General features: G+C 35.9%; 1 protein-coding gene across 1 annotated transcript; it reads left to right on the forward strand.

Moving 5' to 3' along the window:
- Nucleotides 1–406: 406 nt before the first annotated feature.
- Nucleotides 407–15,550, forward strand: LOC111368717 (protein NAP1). Its single transcript, XM_022990127.1, has 24 exons — nucleotides 407–720; nucleotides 1,117–1,561; nucleotides 1,671–1,745; nucleotides 2,609–2,689; nucleotides 2,980–3,060; nucleotides 3,216–3,298; nucleotides 3,972–4,056; nucleotides 4,549–4,674; nucleotides 4,834–4,941; nucleotides 5,266–5,310; nucleotides 6,247–6,389; nucleotides 7,438–7,570; nucleotides 8,684–8,794; nucleotides 8,921–8,999; nucleotides 9,394–9,587; nucleotides 10,419–10,564; nucleotides 11,273–11,354; nucleotides 11,426–11,536; nucleotides 12,236–12,361; nucleotides 12,446–12,585; nucleotides 12,699–12,795; nucleotides 13,066–14,057; nucleotides 14,566–14,778; nucleotides 15,112–15,550. The coding sequence occupies exons 2-24, from the start codon at nucleotides 1,160–1,162 to the stop codon at nucleotides 15,548–15,550; spliced, it is 4,092 nt and encodes a 1,363-aa protein (XP_022845895.1). The 5' UTR covers nucleotides 407–720; nucleotides 1,117–1,159.
- Nucleotides 15,551–15,789: the final 239 nt, after the last annotated feature.

The following is a 15,789-nucleotide window of genomic DNA, read 5'->3' on the forward strand; positions in this document are numbered from 1 at the left end:
TTTCTTCCATGACAAAGATATATGATCAGGATGCATTGTTTTCTGTGAACTGTAGTTAATTTTGTTCATAATAGTGGATGCCCATCATTGGTTTAGACAGCTGCTGGTTAACCAACCAGATATTTTATAATAATAGTGCCTACCATGCTCATCTCTAATTCCCATACCTAACCATTTTAATTGGCATAGATGTGTGATTGAAAAATAAGAAATTTTTTTTGATTTATGTGTAATATTATTTTAATAAAGAATGTGTGGTTAAAAAAAAAAGAGAGAAAACTATATTTTAAAAAAAATGGCTATCAAACGGAGCTTAATTGAGGAATAGGTTGGATATATTTTTAAGAGTTAAAAAATTGATTACTCCATGAGGGGGAAAAAAATGAGGAAAGAAAAACTAAAAGAAAAAATCGGGTGGTACGGAGATCGTGCGTGCTGGTTCTCGCCTCTCTCTCTCCCCTTCCCTCCCTCTACAGATAGAGAAAGCGAAAGAAAAACATAAAGCTAACAAATCGTCAACTCTGTAATGTATTATCAAACGAAGAAATACTTCATATATACATTCCCCTAACCCTTACCTTTCTCTCACTAAAACCATGGGATTTTGGAAGTTTTACTGTACTATTATTACCAGTTAGTAGTGCTCAGATCTGAAGTTGAAGCTCTTGACTCGATCTCGTTCCTGTTCTAACTACTCCCAAACTTCGGCATTGCATTTCTGTACGGTACTTGCTTTCGATTTTTTGAAGTTTTGTCAATATATACTTCGCGCAGTCTTTTTTTTTTTTTTTTTAATAAACTGAAAATTATGAATTATAATAAATTACCGAAAAGGTCAAAATTTTAGGAAATTCGCAACTGAGAAATGCTTTGCTTTTTATAATTTAATAGTTTCTTAGGTTTTTTGTCTGTTCTGTTCTGTTCTGTTATGGTTATTTGTCCTCTGAGGTGAAGGAATTTTTGTTCGAGCGAGAAGAATTTGGGGGCTTAGGTTTGGTTTTTAGTTCTGGTTTTTGGTGAATAAGTGAATTTTGGGAAAAACTCATTGGATTATGAATCTGAAGTTTAGTGAAGATTTTTAAGAATTGAACTATATATACATTGGTTGGAATGCAGAAAATAGGTATTATTGGGAGTGAAGCATTTTAGTTGTACAGACATGGCAAAATCTAGGATGCACTTTGCGGCGCAAGACGTATTAACATCATCTCCCTCAGCAATAAGGTCAAAGGAATGGGAGGGTCCAACAAGGTGGAATGAATACTTAGGTCCAGAAATGGCCCCTAGATTAAATGGTGGAGACGGTGCTACAAGCCAGAGCTCAAGCGGGTCATCACATAAGGGTTTGAACATGCAATGGTTGTACCAGCTCACGCAAGTAGCCGAAGGACTGATGGTGAAAATGTATAGACTAAATCAAATTTTGGATTACCCTGATTTAGTCAGTCATATCTACTCAGAAGCATTTTGGAAATCAGGCGTGTTCCCTAACCATCCCAAAATTTGTATTTTACTCGTGAAGAAGTTTCCTGAACATCACAGCAAGTTACAGCTAGAACGGGTGAAGTTCTAGAATTCTTTCAGATTTATTAGTTTATTATTTAGCATTTACATTAGCTGTAACTTAGTAATACTTGTTTATGTTATTGACAATGGAAGTAATCCTGTAGGTTGATAAATTTGCTTTGGATGCTATGGTGGATAGTGCAGAAGTTCATATACAAAGCTTGGAACCATGGATTCAAGTGAGTCACTTATCTGCTGTCATTCTTTCCATGATTGTACTAGTTCTTTCCAATAATAGTACCTCAATTTTGAGCCGGCGTTTGTGTTGATGGATTATTGGGAATGCTTAGTTTGTTGTTTGTTGTTGTTATTGTATTTTTTGAGATGTGTTGGACTATATATTACATTGTGTTAAAAATTGTAAATTTACCTGCTCCGCAATCTACATTATTCCAACCTTTATGTCTGACCACATTAGAAAGTAACTGATGACTTCAATTCAATGTGCTTTTTCTTTTGCTATCTATGATTTTCTGGAGTTAGAAAAACTTGGAGACAAGTGCTGAAACAGAAATGAAAACAATCAATAGTCACATCCACATCTACATGCACACCAACGACTATAACAAACAGTAAAAATATAAAGAAGTGTATGGTGAGATGAGGCTCATGGTCAAAGATGACATGAGATCTGTCGCATTTCACAAAAAAAAGTCTGGATGACTCAATTTATATGAAGTGGTTTAAAAAACCAGATGAAATAATGTGCATCTACTGTTGCAAAGTTAAAGTAAGATACTGTTTTACAGTCAAAGAGCCTGTTTGGAAAGGATTAAATTCTGATTTTAATCTAAGTGAAAGTCAAACAATCAATATTAACTACATTTTTTATTGGTCCCACAACTTTTCAACCACATATTTCAAAAACTTCTAACAAAATCTACTAAAAAATCTAATTTTAATCCCCAACAAACACTCTCAAATTAAGAAATTTTATGTTTTACTGGCTATTCTTCTGTACCTTGTGTTTTCGTATCAATATTGTGATGCATCTACTAGCTTTATCATAACTATGTTACAACTGACTCCATTGTCTTGACAGCTGCTCCTTGACCTGATGGCATTTCGAGAGCAAGCTTTGCGGCTCATATTGGATTTAAGCAGCACTGTTATTACCTTGCTGGTGAGGGATGATGCAAGTTCATTAATTTGTGGAGAATCTAGAGATGAATTGTACCATTTATAAAAATTTGGAATGACTTGTACTTTTGGTTTGATATGCCCTTAGTCCAGTGAATCCAATGACTGATAATTTTTTAGATTTTGTTTTTACGATCATTCTGATGTGCGCATTACTGAATAATGTGCATCTAACAAAAAAATCTATTGTCACTAGCATTATTGAAATTAACAACAATGAGCAATGTTATTATCATCACATGGCATTTTGACACTTTGGTCACTTTCTTGCAGCCCCACCAAAATTCTCTCATACTACATGCCTTTATGGACCTCTTTTGCTCCTTTGTTCGTGTTAATCTATTTTCTGAGAAGGCAAGTCTGCATTTATGTATTTCTTGCTTACTGTTTTTTCCCTAGGTGGATACTCTGTTGATTTTATTGCTCTTGTATGCATGAAATCATGCAATATGCATTCATAATTCAATGTGGATGCCTAATTATTACTCGAGTCTACACTGCTGTCATAGGTACCAAGAAAAATGATGTTGCAAACCTACAATATGTTGCATGCTATGGCAAGAAATGACCGAGATTGTGATTTTTACCACCGGTAAGATTGTCCATACTTGTTAGAGTTGTAAACCTCAGTGGGGTGTGTCATAAGTTTTGAATCTAATCTATCTGTGATTTTAGAACCTTTCATTTGATTGCGTTTTGCACAATGATATATATACAGATCTAAAGATAAATTAAGATGATCTGACAATGTAGTTTGTGACTTTTATGGTTTCTCTGACGTTTGTATTCCTGATGGCATAGACAACGAAAGTCATTTTTGACTTCTTTACCAGAAGTAACTGTAATGCCAGATGAAATGATATGCTTAATAACTGTGTGCACTATCCTGCTTTCAGAGAGATAAGACACACTTAAGGAACCAACTATTTGTTTTTAGTTAAGGCAGTATCAACCTAATGTCGACGTGAAAGAAGATTCACGTGTCAACTTTTGGGGTTATAAATGAGTTTAATCGTTGAAAGAAAATGAATTAGTATTAGGGTATTGAGAAGGACAATATATAGATTTTGGACCATTAACTTATTAAATGATAGGGAAATTGACAAAGATCGCCTAGATGTATGGAAGTAGATGGGGTTTCTCCTCTTACTGAAGGGTGCATTTGCAATAAATTATGCGTGTTTGTGGTCAATCTATATGTCAACTCTGCAGTACAAAAAATATTGCGTATTGCTTGCTAACTTTTCCATCTTTCTTGATAACAGATTAATTCAATTTGTGGATTCCTATGATCCACCATTAAAGGGGTTACAGGAAGATCTTAATTTTGTCAGCCCTCGAATTGGAGAGGTATTACGTCTTATCTATTTTATTACTAATATAATTACACAAGTAGATTATTTTTCCTTTCACATTTTTTCCAGTACACCTTTTCTTCCAAGCACATAATTTGCATATATAAACAGTTGCACGCATAAAGAAATCATGTGTGGAAGTTACTGGTGCTATATGCTACACAATGCTTGAAAAAAGTGGCATGAGATCACGTTTCTTGTTATGAAAATATTGTGCTTGTTTGCCTTTCACTTTAATCTCCTTAAATTTAAAGGTCAAGTCAAACTTTAATTTTTAATCCACCAATAATTTCTATTACATTGAAATTTCAGCAACTTATAACGAAACCCAAACATGAACGTTGTGTCATCCTCATGTAACATTACATTATCTACCCTTTGTTAGTGTTGTTGCTCTATAGTTTCTTAATGCGTTCTCTCCTTTATGTTTTCTGTTAAAAACAAGAATTAGGCAAGTAACTAGTTTCTTCTCATATCCTTATGTCAGGTGTTGGAGGCTGTGGGTCCTGTTGTATTTTTATCTACTGATACAAGGAAGCTAAGAAATGAGGGTTTTCTGAGCCCTTTTCATCCTCGATATCCTGACATACTTACCAACTCGGCACATCCAATGGTAAATTGTTTTCTTTCATTTTATTTTTATTTTTGATAAATCTAGACTAATAATTATGAATTAACGACCAAAGACAACTTCTCTGTGAAGGAAGTTATGTAGTCATTTTTCTCTCTTCGGGTCATTATTTTACATTTACTTATATCTCTTCATTTGCAGAGGGCTCAAGACTTGGCAAATGTTACTTGCTATAGAGAATGGGTGTTATTTGGATATCTTGTGTGCCCTGATGAGCTTCTTAGGGTCACAAGCATCGACATTGCTTTGGTACATTGCAGCCCATCCTTTTTCCTTCTGTTTCCATAGTGATTTGAAATTTTACTTTGTTGGAAAAAATATATCACAAAAAAAGATCTTTTTAATGAATTTAATGGTGGTGTATAATATGAATTACCTTGGCGCTGCAATATATTGTTTACATACTTAGGAAAATAAGACAGAATAAGATATATGCACTTAAGAATTTGGGCCTGGGGTGGTTGAATTTGGATAACCATTTTTTGGGTTGCTATAATATTTTTCTGCCTGCTTGGCTATATATCTATTTACCACTAATGAATTCCAATACTTCTTTCTTGGAATGCCTTTCAGGTTGTGCTGAAGGAAAACCTAGTTCTTACATTATTTAGGGATGAGGTGAGTTATTTATGTCCGTTCTTTCAAATGAAACATGTGTTTCTTCATTTCTTCAGGCATATTTAATTTATTGCAAAATGGGATATAGTGAATTTCTTGACTGTCCAAAAAGTATATATATCTCTCATAAATTGACAGAATTTTGTTGGTACCCACTACCCACTATCTGTATTTTTCGAAAGTTTGTGTGCAATTATCTAAACAGGCGTGGGGAGATGGAAGTTATACAACGTGAATAGTAAGAAGCTAAGCCTTATGCCCAATAAGTGCTGATTTCTCCAAAAATGTTTCCAAAGAAAATTAACTTTGACTCTCAAATAGGATTCTCAAACTCCTGAACTCTTCTGTAACTATATTATATTCAAATGGCTTCTTACCATCAATTCTGGCACCACTGGATCTTCAGCTAGCCAATGCTGTTCCTTGCTGTCCTTTCTATAAAAAAGTATAAAATGCAGAATCCACTCCAAGAAGGAACCCTGTAGCGTGGCAATAAATAGGTTCTGTATTACACAACCTTACCCTTGTACTGACTTACCAGGCGGCAGGGCTAAGAGAGGATGATAACATACTTTAATGCATATTGAGCCAGGATTTTTTTATGGAAACCAAAAGACCTGGAACTGCAGTTGCTAATTCAAGTAAAGTCATGTTGTTCTTGGAAGAAGAACAAGGGCGCAAAATTGGCACTTATAAAACTGTGGGCTTTTATAATTAACCAATATACAGAAAAGTTCAAAGCTCTGTGATAGCAATTCTTAACCATTAATATATGAAGTCACTTATTCATTATACGTAAAAGAATAAACATAACAAAGATGTTGAGTATAAGATGATTTACCAGTGAACAGCTTGGTTTGTATACTGATGTGATGCTCTATCTTTTCGTCTTCTTAATATGAGCTGGTATATCACTCTCCCATGTTAAATGTGCAGTATATATTATTGCATGAGGATTATCAGTTGTATGTTTTACCACGGATATTGGAATCAAAGAAGATGGCGAAGTATGGGCGGACAAAGCAAAAGGAAGCAGATCTGGAGTATAGTGTTGCAAAGCAGGTGGAGAGAATGATAAGGTATTAATGGATTGGATACTCAATGGAGAATTCATATTCGGTATTTTTTGTGTATCGCATGTCATCTAAATAGGGAACCCATAATAATGCAATATGAATACATGGTACAAGAAAAAAACAAGGTGTCGACCATTATATAATTATGGAAAACCAGGCAACATTTCCAACGTGCAAGTATAATTGTTCCAGGGATGTATGACTTACCAAAATGACGATGCGTCAGCAACTCTCGAGAAAATAAACAAGAATTTTGTAACTTGGATGTGGTCATCCTCGCCTCTCTTTAGAGCACTGATGTTCAATGATGAGATGAATGTTCATTCTCTGAAAAAGAAAGATGTGTATCAGAAGATTCTTGAAATGTCACGTGGTCTCTGAAAATGATTATGGCTTTGGAAATAGGAGAGATGCTTGAGTTTCTCAGAAGCAGAAGTTGCACTATCAGCATTCTCTGGTATTTACTGTGGCTAAAGTCCTGGGTTGCAGAAACCAGTTTTTCTGATGAAATACGGCACTACATTCTTATACCTTGCGTATAGCCTTCAAATATGGCTGTCTGAAATTATAAAGGGGGTGGGGGGATTTGTATGATATTCTTCTGATCCCATTTTTTACAACTTTCATGACATTGACCATGTATATATTGGTTTTATTTCTGTGGATCTAAATGACATGGTGGATGTTGTATGGTTGTAAATGAGGGAAAAAGAGTTGTAAATGAGGGAAAAAGAAGTTCCTAATTATTTGAGCGTGGACATGTTTGTTTCAGAATCTTGGCTTCACAAGGCTGAGTGTTCTTACTTTCTGTCTCATTTGTTTCTACCTTATTTTATTTTATTTTATTTCCGCACACTGCTAATATACTCGAGGAAGTATTTTTGTTTTGGTGGTTATCTCTACTCTCATTGACTGTTTCTGTTTGCTTCATTTGAAACTTTAAATTTGAATCAAAATTTCCATCAACTTGTTTTGGACATCTCTGCCCTTTTCTTCTGATATTTGTAGGATGATAATCAGTTTTGGTAATGTGTATATTTGGTGACTGCAGTGAAGTTCATGAGCAAGCATTATTTTCATGTGATGCCATACACCGTGAAAGGAGAATTTTACTGAAGCAAGAGATTGGAAGGATGGTGCTCTTCTTCACTGATCAGCCAAGTTTAATAGCTCCAAATATTCAGGTATATTGTATGCATGTTTATCTGCACGTGTAATCTGAATCTGATTGAGAAAAAAATGGTTAGAACGATGTCATAAGGATAAGGATATTGGAAAACGTGCATGGAATATGAACATCTGGTTCTGAATCAGTATAGTTCTGAAGATAGCAGTAAATGGGAACCGCAGGGTTTGCAGTGCAAAGTTATTAAGAATAGTTCCTGCATTTCCATTTCCTTTTCCTTAAAGGATTAGGTTTCTTCCATGACAAAGATATATGATCAGGATGCATTGTTTTCTGTGAACTGTAGTTAATTTTGTTCATAATAGTGGATGCCCATCATTGGTTTAGACAGCTGCTGGTTAACCAACCAGATATTTTATAATAATAGTGCCTACCATGCTCATCTCTAATTCCCATACCTAACCATTTTAATTGGCATAGGCTATCAGACGTGAAATATCATGCCTTTATGTATTAGTGCTAGCAATATCATGCTCACTGTTCTTTGTGTAGCAAACTCCAAATTTATAGGGAACAATGCTTAGTATGTGGTTGTGGACCTGTGGTTTCTTCAGAAAAAAATAACTTATGGTCCTACTCGCTCTTGTTGGACCATACTTCACTTTTAATATCTGTATAGTTCTGTTCTGTCTAGTATATCATGTTATGGTGTATATATGGTTCAGTTTGGCTCTCTCTTCACTATTCGGACCTAGAAAGTTCTGCAATTCAGTTAAATTCATATTAGAGAGTAGACTGTGCATATTGATCTACTATTAACGTTTATTAAATGTGGCATTGTTCCAAGTTTGGATGATTACACGTTGGGAGCATGGGACTGTGTTCACTAATTCATTACTAAAGTTAGATGTCAATAGTCGAAACATGTGGATCCCTCCTCTATGGTGATGTACTGAATCAATTCCAATGCTTTGCTGGGTTATATATATATTCTGTGGATGAGCGAGCATTTAGAAGAGAGAGACAAGCAAGGAAATGGTGTTCCCTGTCTCTTGTTGGATACCAATTTATGTTAAGAGTGACAAAATTCAATTACGGTTGATCTACCTCCATGGTTTGCTTATGATTATATAGAGATTGGTAACTTTAATCCTCTTTGGTGTTTCTGCAGATGGTATTTTCAGCCTTGGCCTTTGCTCAGAGTGAGGTGTTGTGGTATTTCCAGCACCTTGGAATAGCTTCATCAAAATCAAAAGCAGCCCGAGTTGTTCCAGTAGAAATTGTAAGGAAATTACATATTTTAAGTGGGTTAGTGGAATACAACTTTGTAATATGTATTATATCTCTTAGTTACAGAGCTTATCACATCAAAATGCAACCCTTTTTGATGTTTGGTTCATGGATGCAGGATGCAAATGATCCTACTATTGGGTTCTTATTGGATGGAATGGACCATCTTTGTTGTCTAGTGCGGAAGTACATTGCAGGTCAGAAACCCTTACTAAAGCCAAAATAATAATAATAATAATATATATCATATTACACTTATCCTTTTTCTTGTTCTTGTTTTTATTTAATTACCACTAGTTACATATTGGTTTCCTGAATTGTTCATTGACAGGTCCACTAACTAGTGAATTGTTAGTTCATTATGCTAAAGCTTGTAATCTATGAATGAAGTAATTGTACAATTGATGGCAAATTTCACTGAAGTTTCTGTAGGGGATGTGCCATGATATACTGCACAGTATTAATTCCCAAGAGATGATGTTGTGAACTTAATATATTTCTCCATACAATAAATGAACATACGTTGAATTGCTCTGTTTATTTTTCAGTTTGTGGTACACTAATTAGCAAATATTTCCATTTTCTCCTCAGCAATTAGAGGTTACGCTTTATCATACCTATCGTCATGTGCTGGTAGAATCCGCTTTCTGCTGGGTACACCGGGAATGGTAGCTCTTGACCTGGATGCAACCTTGAAAGGGCTTTTCAAGAGAATTGTTCAGCATCTAGAAAATATACCGAAGCCCCAGGGTGAAAATATTTCTGTCATCACGTGTGATTTATCTGTAAGAATTTATCAGATGGTCGCTTCTTAGTTTCCTTTTCCATGCATTGTTACATGGAATATTCTTATCTGAATCAAGAAAACTAGACTGAAGCTTAGCTTGTGTTTTACACTGCTAATGAAGAAATGACATAGTTGCCAAAATTATTCAATACGCATGTTAAAATAAATGAAATGGAATAAATTGTCTAGTATGCTAGAATGTCTCCTAAATATTATATCAAATAATGTGAAACTGCATGTACTGTCATTTTTTGCTATCGTTAATTCATAGATAAAGCAACATGAAGTTATCACGTTCAGTAAGATTTATTTCTATGGTTATTATGTTTTTGCTGTTTTTTATTGCTTCTTGGCAAACTGGGCCTTTTCTCAAAATGGCATTTGGATCATGATGTAGAGGTAATACACAATACTGTAAGCGAAACTTGTTGGAGTCTCATGATATAACATGTAATTTTCTGTTGGTGCCCGAAGTTGTATTCTTCTATTTTTGCTAGCCCCATTGATATTCACTCAAGTTGATTGTCAAATTTTGAAGGTTTTTCCTTTGTTATGGTCTGCATGCTGGAGATACTGAGTAGTATATTTTAAACTTTAGTTGTCCTTCCAACATGCTGCTTAATGTATTAAAGGAATGTTATTTATTTATTTATTTTTTATTTTTATTATTATTATTATTATTATTATTATTATTATTATTATTATTTTGTCTTGATGTATTTAATCCACCCCCGCACCCAACCATCCCCCTTTCCCCTTTTGCAGTTTTTCTGCTGTTGGGTGTTTATCATCAAAATTTTCAACCGTGAGTCATGTTTATAACTTTCAGGAGTTACGGAAGGATTGGTTATCAGTGTTGATGATCGTGACTTCTTCTCGGTCATCTATTAACATTAGACATTTGGAAAAGGCTACAGTATCTACTGGAAAAGAAGGCTTACTATCTGAAGGAAATGCTGCATACAACTGGTCCAGGTGTTCTTACTGCGACCAGGCTTAATTTTCTTGCTCTGTTATCTTCGCATGACATTACTCATAATTTCTTTATTGACTTCGTTTTCCGAGTTTGTTATGGATGTGAAATTGTTTCTATAAACTGGTGCTTGTTCTTCATCTTCAGATCAAGATGGATCCAATGTTTGCAAAATCTTGTTTATGAAATTCCAGTATTGAACCTTGTCAGTTATTATCTGATTCTGTGTGCACCTGTCAACTTCACTTAGCTAGTGGACATGTTATTGATTGTTTAACATGTTTCTGATGGCATCCGTTCTTAGTACTATAGAAGCATCCGTTCTTAGTCCTATGGAGAGGACATTTTAAATCACGGGACCAATCTCCCAATTTTCGGCATTTTATAGAAATTTTGTTGGTTAACCGCCGTATTGGATAAATAAGCGTATGTTCTTTACAATCAGAAACCCGAAAGAAGTTCTAGTTTATGCCTTACTTCGACAGGGATGTATTTACTGATAGCCATGCATTTCTCATCTTAATCATCTCTGCTAATTATAATGCATTACTCAGTAACAGTCTTGATTGATGTGTTACTTGATAGTTGTGTCACAATTTTCTTTGCTGTCTCAGCAATTTTCTGAAGATTTAGGTTCCAAAAGTTATTCTACTCTCAAATGGGCTAGACTTTGTTCATCACTGTAACTAATGAGTTTTGTATTGAGGCAGATGTGTAGATGAACTTGAAAATCAGTTGTCAAAATATGGGAGTCTGAAGAAACTTTACTTCTATCACCAGCAGCTTACAACTGTAAGTTAGGATGCCATAATCTTCAATTATCACATATGTTCTTTGACTCTTAATTTGAAAGGGCAATATAGGTTTTTCGGAACACCATGTTTGGGCCTGAAGGTCGTCCCCAACATTGTTGTGCATGGCTTGGTGTTGCTAGCAGTTTTCCTGAATGCGCTTCGTCAGTTGTTCCAGAAGAGGTAATTGATTACTGATTTCAAACTAATTACTCCAATGTTCCCACCTTGCCCTGTAAAGCTGAGTCACTTGCAAATGCTAATGCCATGTTCTGTAAATCATGTATTGATGTTCCTCATAACTGAATATTTTACGGGGAAATATTTTACATTCTAGCACTCCCTACAGAACCCATACAATAGGCTGAAAATGGGAGGAAAAATGCATGTCCCGAGAGAATTCTGTTTGAGCAGAATATACTTTATTCCTTAAATTTTGACACTTCATCCTTGGCCTGAGAACTTGAAACTCGATTACCAAACATGTTACCTTTGCCACTATTTTTCCATTCACAGCAGACTTTCCCTTTGATTATGTCATCCCTAAATCAGAAACAAATGCTCCCATTTACTTTTCAGTCGTCCGATTATTGTACAGGTGTCATTAAACAACCTTTTTCTTCTTGCCTTTTAACGAAGTCCAACACCCTTCGCTCAAACCTGTAAGCGACGATAACCTTTCATTTTCAGCAGCTTCTCACTCATAAGATCACCTGCAGTGAACTCCAAGACTGAATAATTTCTTTGACCATAGCTTAGTGAATGTTAATTTTTGTTGAGTGCTGATTCAGTAATTTATTAGACATTATCTTCAACATTTTACCTGCAATAGAACCATGGTCTATTGGCCTATGGAATAACTTCAACTTCTTTACGACACAGGTGACTAAAATTGGTCGCGATGCAGTTCTATATGTTGAATCCCTTGTTGAATCCATCATGGGAGGACTGGAAGGGTTAATTAATATTCTTGACTCGGAAGGAGGATTTGGCTCTCTGGAAACGCAGGTTGGTATTCTTTCTCATTCTATTGAGATTAGGATCTAATTAAGTCTGTTTTATACTCTTTTAACTAATTTTATGAAATTTCAGCTCCTCCCTGAGCAAGCAGCAAATCTCATGAACTTGACATCCAGAATATCTGTTCCTTCAGCAAGATCCCCAAAAGTGGCATACGGTTTTCAGTTACCAGGCTATGAGAGCTATCCTGAAAATGATAATTCTATCAAAATGTAAGTCATTCTCAACTAATTATGCAATTTGGTTTTGCACTGTAAAATACAAGTACTTGAAATTTAATTTCTCAATGTATGAATATTGATCTGGTTTTCTAACTTGATGACAGGTTAGAAGCTGCAATGCAGAGGTTGACAAATCTTTGCTCAATCATGAACGACATGGAACCTATCTGTGTTCTTAACCATGTCTTCGTACTGAGGGAGGTAAATGACTGTCATCTCTTCATGCCACTTATGGAATGTAGACACTGGGATTAGAATGCCACTGATAAAAAGAGTTAAAAATAATAAATTATAAAAAAAAAACCTGATGAACAGTGGATTTGATCGAATGGAAAAATATTTCTTATTTTCATGTAAAGGCTGATCTTAGGCCATCTTTCACATGGCAAAGGTTCGCAAGGCAATCTTTACTAGTGGTAGCTAGTGGCAAACTATTGATATTCCACTAAACTCTTGTTTACTGTGATTTAGTACATGAGGGACTGCATCCTTGGGAACTTCAAGAGGAGGTTGCTCACTGTTCTGAAAACTGATAATGATCTTCAACGGCCTTCTGTGCTAGTATCACTTATTCGCAGACATACTGCTATTGTCCATCTAGCCGAGCAACACATCAGCATGGACCTGACCCAGGGTATTCGGGAAATTTTACTTACAGAGACCTTCTGTGGGCCAGTGTCTTCTTTACACTTGTTTGAGAAACCAGCAGAACAGCACACTGGATCAGCTACTGAAGCCGTGTGCAACTGGTATGTTGAAAACATTATCAAGGATGTCTCTGGTGCTGGTATCCTCTTTGCACCATTGCACAGTTGCTTTAAGAGCACTAGACCCGTTGGCGGGTATTTTGCCCAGTCAGTGACTGATCTTAGGGAATTGAAAGCCTTTGTTCGTATTTTTGGTACCTATGGAGTTGACAGGCTGGACAGAATGCTGAGAGAGCACACAGCTGCACTCCTAAATTGTATTGACACCTCGTTGCGGGCAAATCGTGAGAATTTGGAGGCAGTTGCTGGAAGCATGCATTCTGGTGACAGAACAGAAACAGAAGCAAATATTAAGCAGATTGTTGATATGGACACAATTGTTGGGTTTTGTATTCAGGCAGGACAGGCAATCGCTTTTGATTCCCTTTTAGCAGAGGCTGCTGGTTCTGTGCTTGAAGAAGGTGCACCTTTGGTCCATTCACTGCTAGCAGGCATTGCTAAACATTTACCTAATGAAATGCCTCAGAAGAAAGAGATTCGGAGGATGAGAAGAGTGGCAAACGGTGTTAATTTAGTTGGAGACCATGATTCTGAGTGGGTTCGATTAATATTGGAAGAAGTGGGGGGTGCAAGTGACGGTTCATGGAACTTGTTGCCATATTTATTCGCGACATTTATGACATCTACCATCTGGAACACTACTGCCTTCAATGTTGACACTGGAGGATTCAGCAACAATATCCACTGCTTGGCAAAGTATGAATATTTGAGTTTTAGTATGAGAGATAAAAAATAATTAGACACACGAAGTGCTTAATTTTCCTCTCTGTTTACTGCTCTTTGCTTTTGAAGTTGCCTCATGTAGTCCTATTTGAATCTTTATGATTACATCTAGCTAAACAATTAGCTTGCTTGTGGGGTTATTAGGTTAATTATCTATCTTCATTAGTGTTGGAATATGTCATAAAGCTTTCCACACCACGTGTAAATTGTCTCTTTTTACAGCCTCACTCAAACAGGAGCATCATCCTCTAGTTATTTTTATTGACCTACCATCATTGTTTCAATTTTTATATTCTGGAAAAGGAAAACACGTTTACTATAATCATCTTAGTTCTTTTCAAGTCATAAGTGTTGGTCTAGGATCCATGTGGTTGTTAGTCTTTGGGCAGTTTATCTATCAGATATAGTCAGTGTACGAAGCTTTGACACTGAAAATATGCTGGTTGATTACGATCTTCCATAACGAATTTTCTTTTGTCAGGTGCATTTGTTCAGTGATTGCAGGTAGTGGATTCGTCAGAATTGAAAGAGAGTATCAACAGAAACACACTCTCTCTAATGGCCACGTCACCGAAACCTTTGACCCTGAGACAGAGAATCATTTTTCAGCAGAAGCTAGCATAAAGTCCACAATGCAGCTATTCATCAAGTGCTCTGCCGGAATCATTTTGGATTCTTGGAATGAAAGCAATAGGTAAGACAATAATATTTGGTTGAAGCTTAAGGTATCTTAGTTAAATGCTATATTTACTGGCAATTAACATCTTCTGGTAAGATGATAATTCTCCTTTTTATGCCTACTGCATCTTATTTCAACTGCCGAGTATTTGAGCTAGTATTATTTGGCTGAAACTTTTATCAACTGATCGAGAATCATTTCCATGCTTGTGCGTTTGCATGTACATTACTTGTGCTGTTAAATTAAAAAAAAATAAAAAAATCACGAGATGACATTTGGAAAATCGATAACATTTTGTTTGTGTCATGCGTACTTTTTGAAAGTTTTTAGTTTTATTCATTTGCACAGGTCTCATTTGGTTGCAAAGCTGATCTTCCTCGATCAATTATGTGAGCTCTCGCCATACCTACCGAGAAGCTTACTGGAATCTCATGTACCTTATGCCATCCTTCGTTCAGTATACAGTCAGTACTATTCGAATTCTTCAACTCCACTGGCATTATTGAGTTCATCCCCCCGACACTCCCCTGCCACATCACTAGCACATGCTTCTCCTGCATTGAAGCAGCCGCATGGAGATTTTACTCATGGCCAAGATCAGTATGATACTGAAAATGGTAGCATGAGTACAGACAACAAACATCGCAATGTTAGGCGATCTGGGCCCTTGGATTATAGCTTGAGTCGTAAGACAAAATTTGTTGAAGGCTCAACATCAAGCAGCACGGGTCCTAGTCCCTTGCCTAGATTTGCAGTTTCAAGGTCAGGTCCAATATCATACAAATAAGATACTAGAAAAACATAGTCAAGTAAATTTTGTATATAATCTTTGTCAAAATGTTCTTAAATTTCGGCGATATTTATGTCCAGTTTCGTTTATTCATATATTATCCCTGACAACCAATGAAAAATGATGTCTTCATTGTGTTTCATGCTATTTGCTGGTTATTTCTAGCTTTCTGGTAGCCATAGCAAGTTACTCTATTTGGAAAGCTCCATTGCGATAATTGGGTATGTGAGTTGGAT

Source organism: Olea europaea, chromosome 19, assembly GCF_002742605.1.
Source record: "Olea europaea var. sylvestris chromosome 19, O_europaea_v1, whole genome shotgun sequence".
Classification (NCBI taxonomy): domain Eukaryota; kingdom Viridiplantae; phylum Streptophyta; class Magnoliopsida; order Lamiales; family Oleaceae; genus Olea; species Olea europaea.

Bases quoted from the DNA above. Each gene is read 5' to 3' on its own strand.
- LOC111368717 (XM_022990127.1), top strand. From the start codon at position 1,160: ATGGCAAAATCTAGGATGCACTTTGCGGCGCAAGACGTATTAACATCA. The intron at 3,061-3,215 runs GCAAGTCTGCAT...CTGCTGTCATAG, and splicing joins TTAATCTATTTTCTGAGAAG to GTACCAAGAAAAATGATGTT. The intron at 4,942-5,265 runs GTACATTGCAGC...AATGCCTTTCAG, and splicing joins CAAGCATCGACATTGCTTTG to GTTGTGCTGAAGGAAAACCT.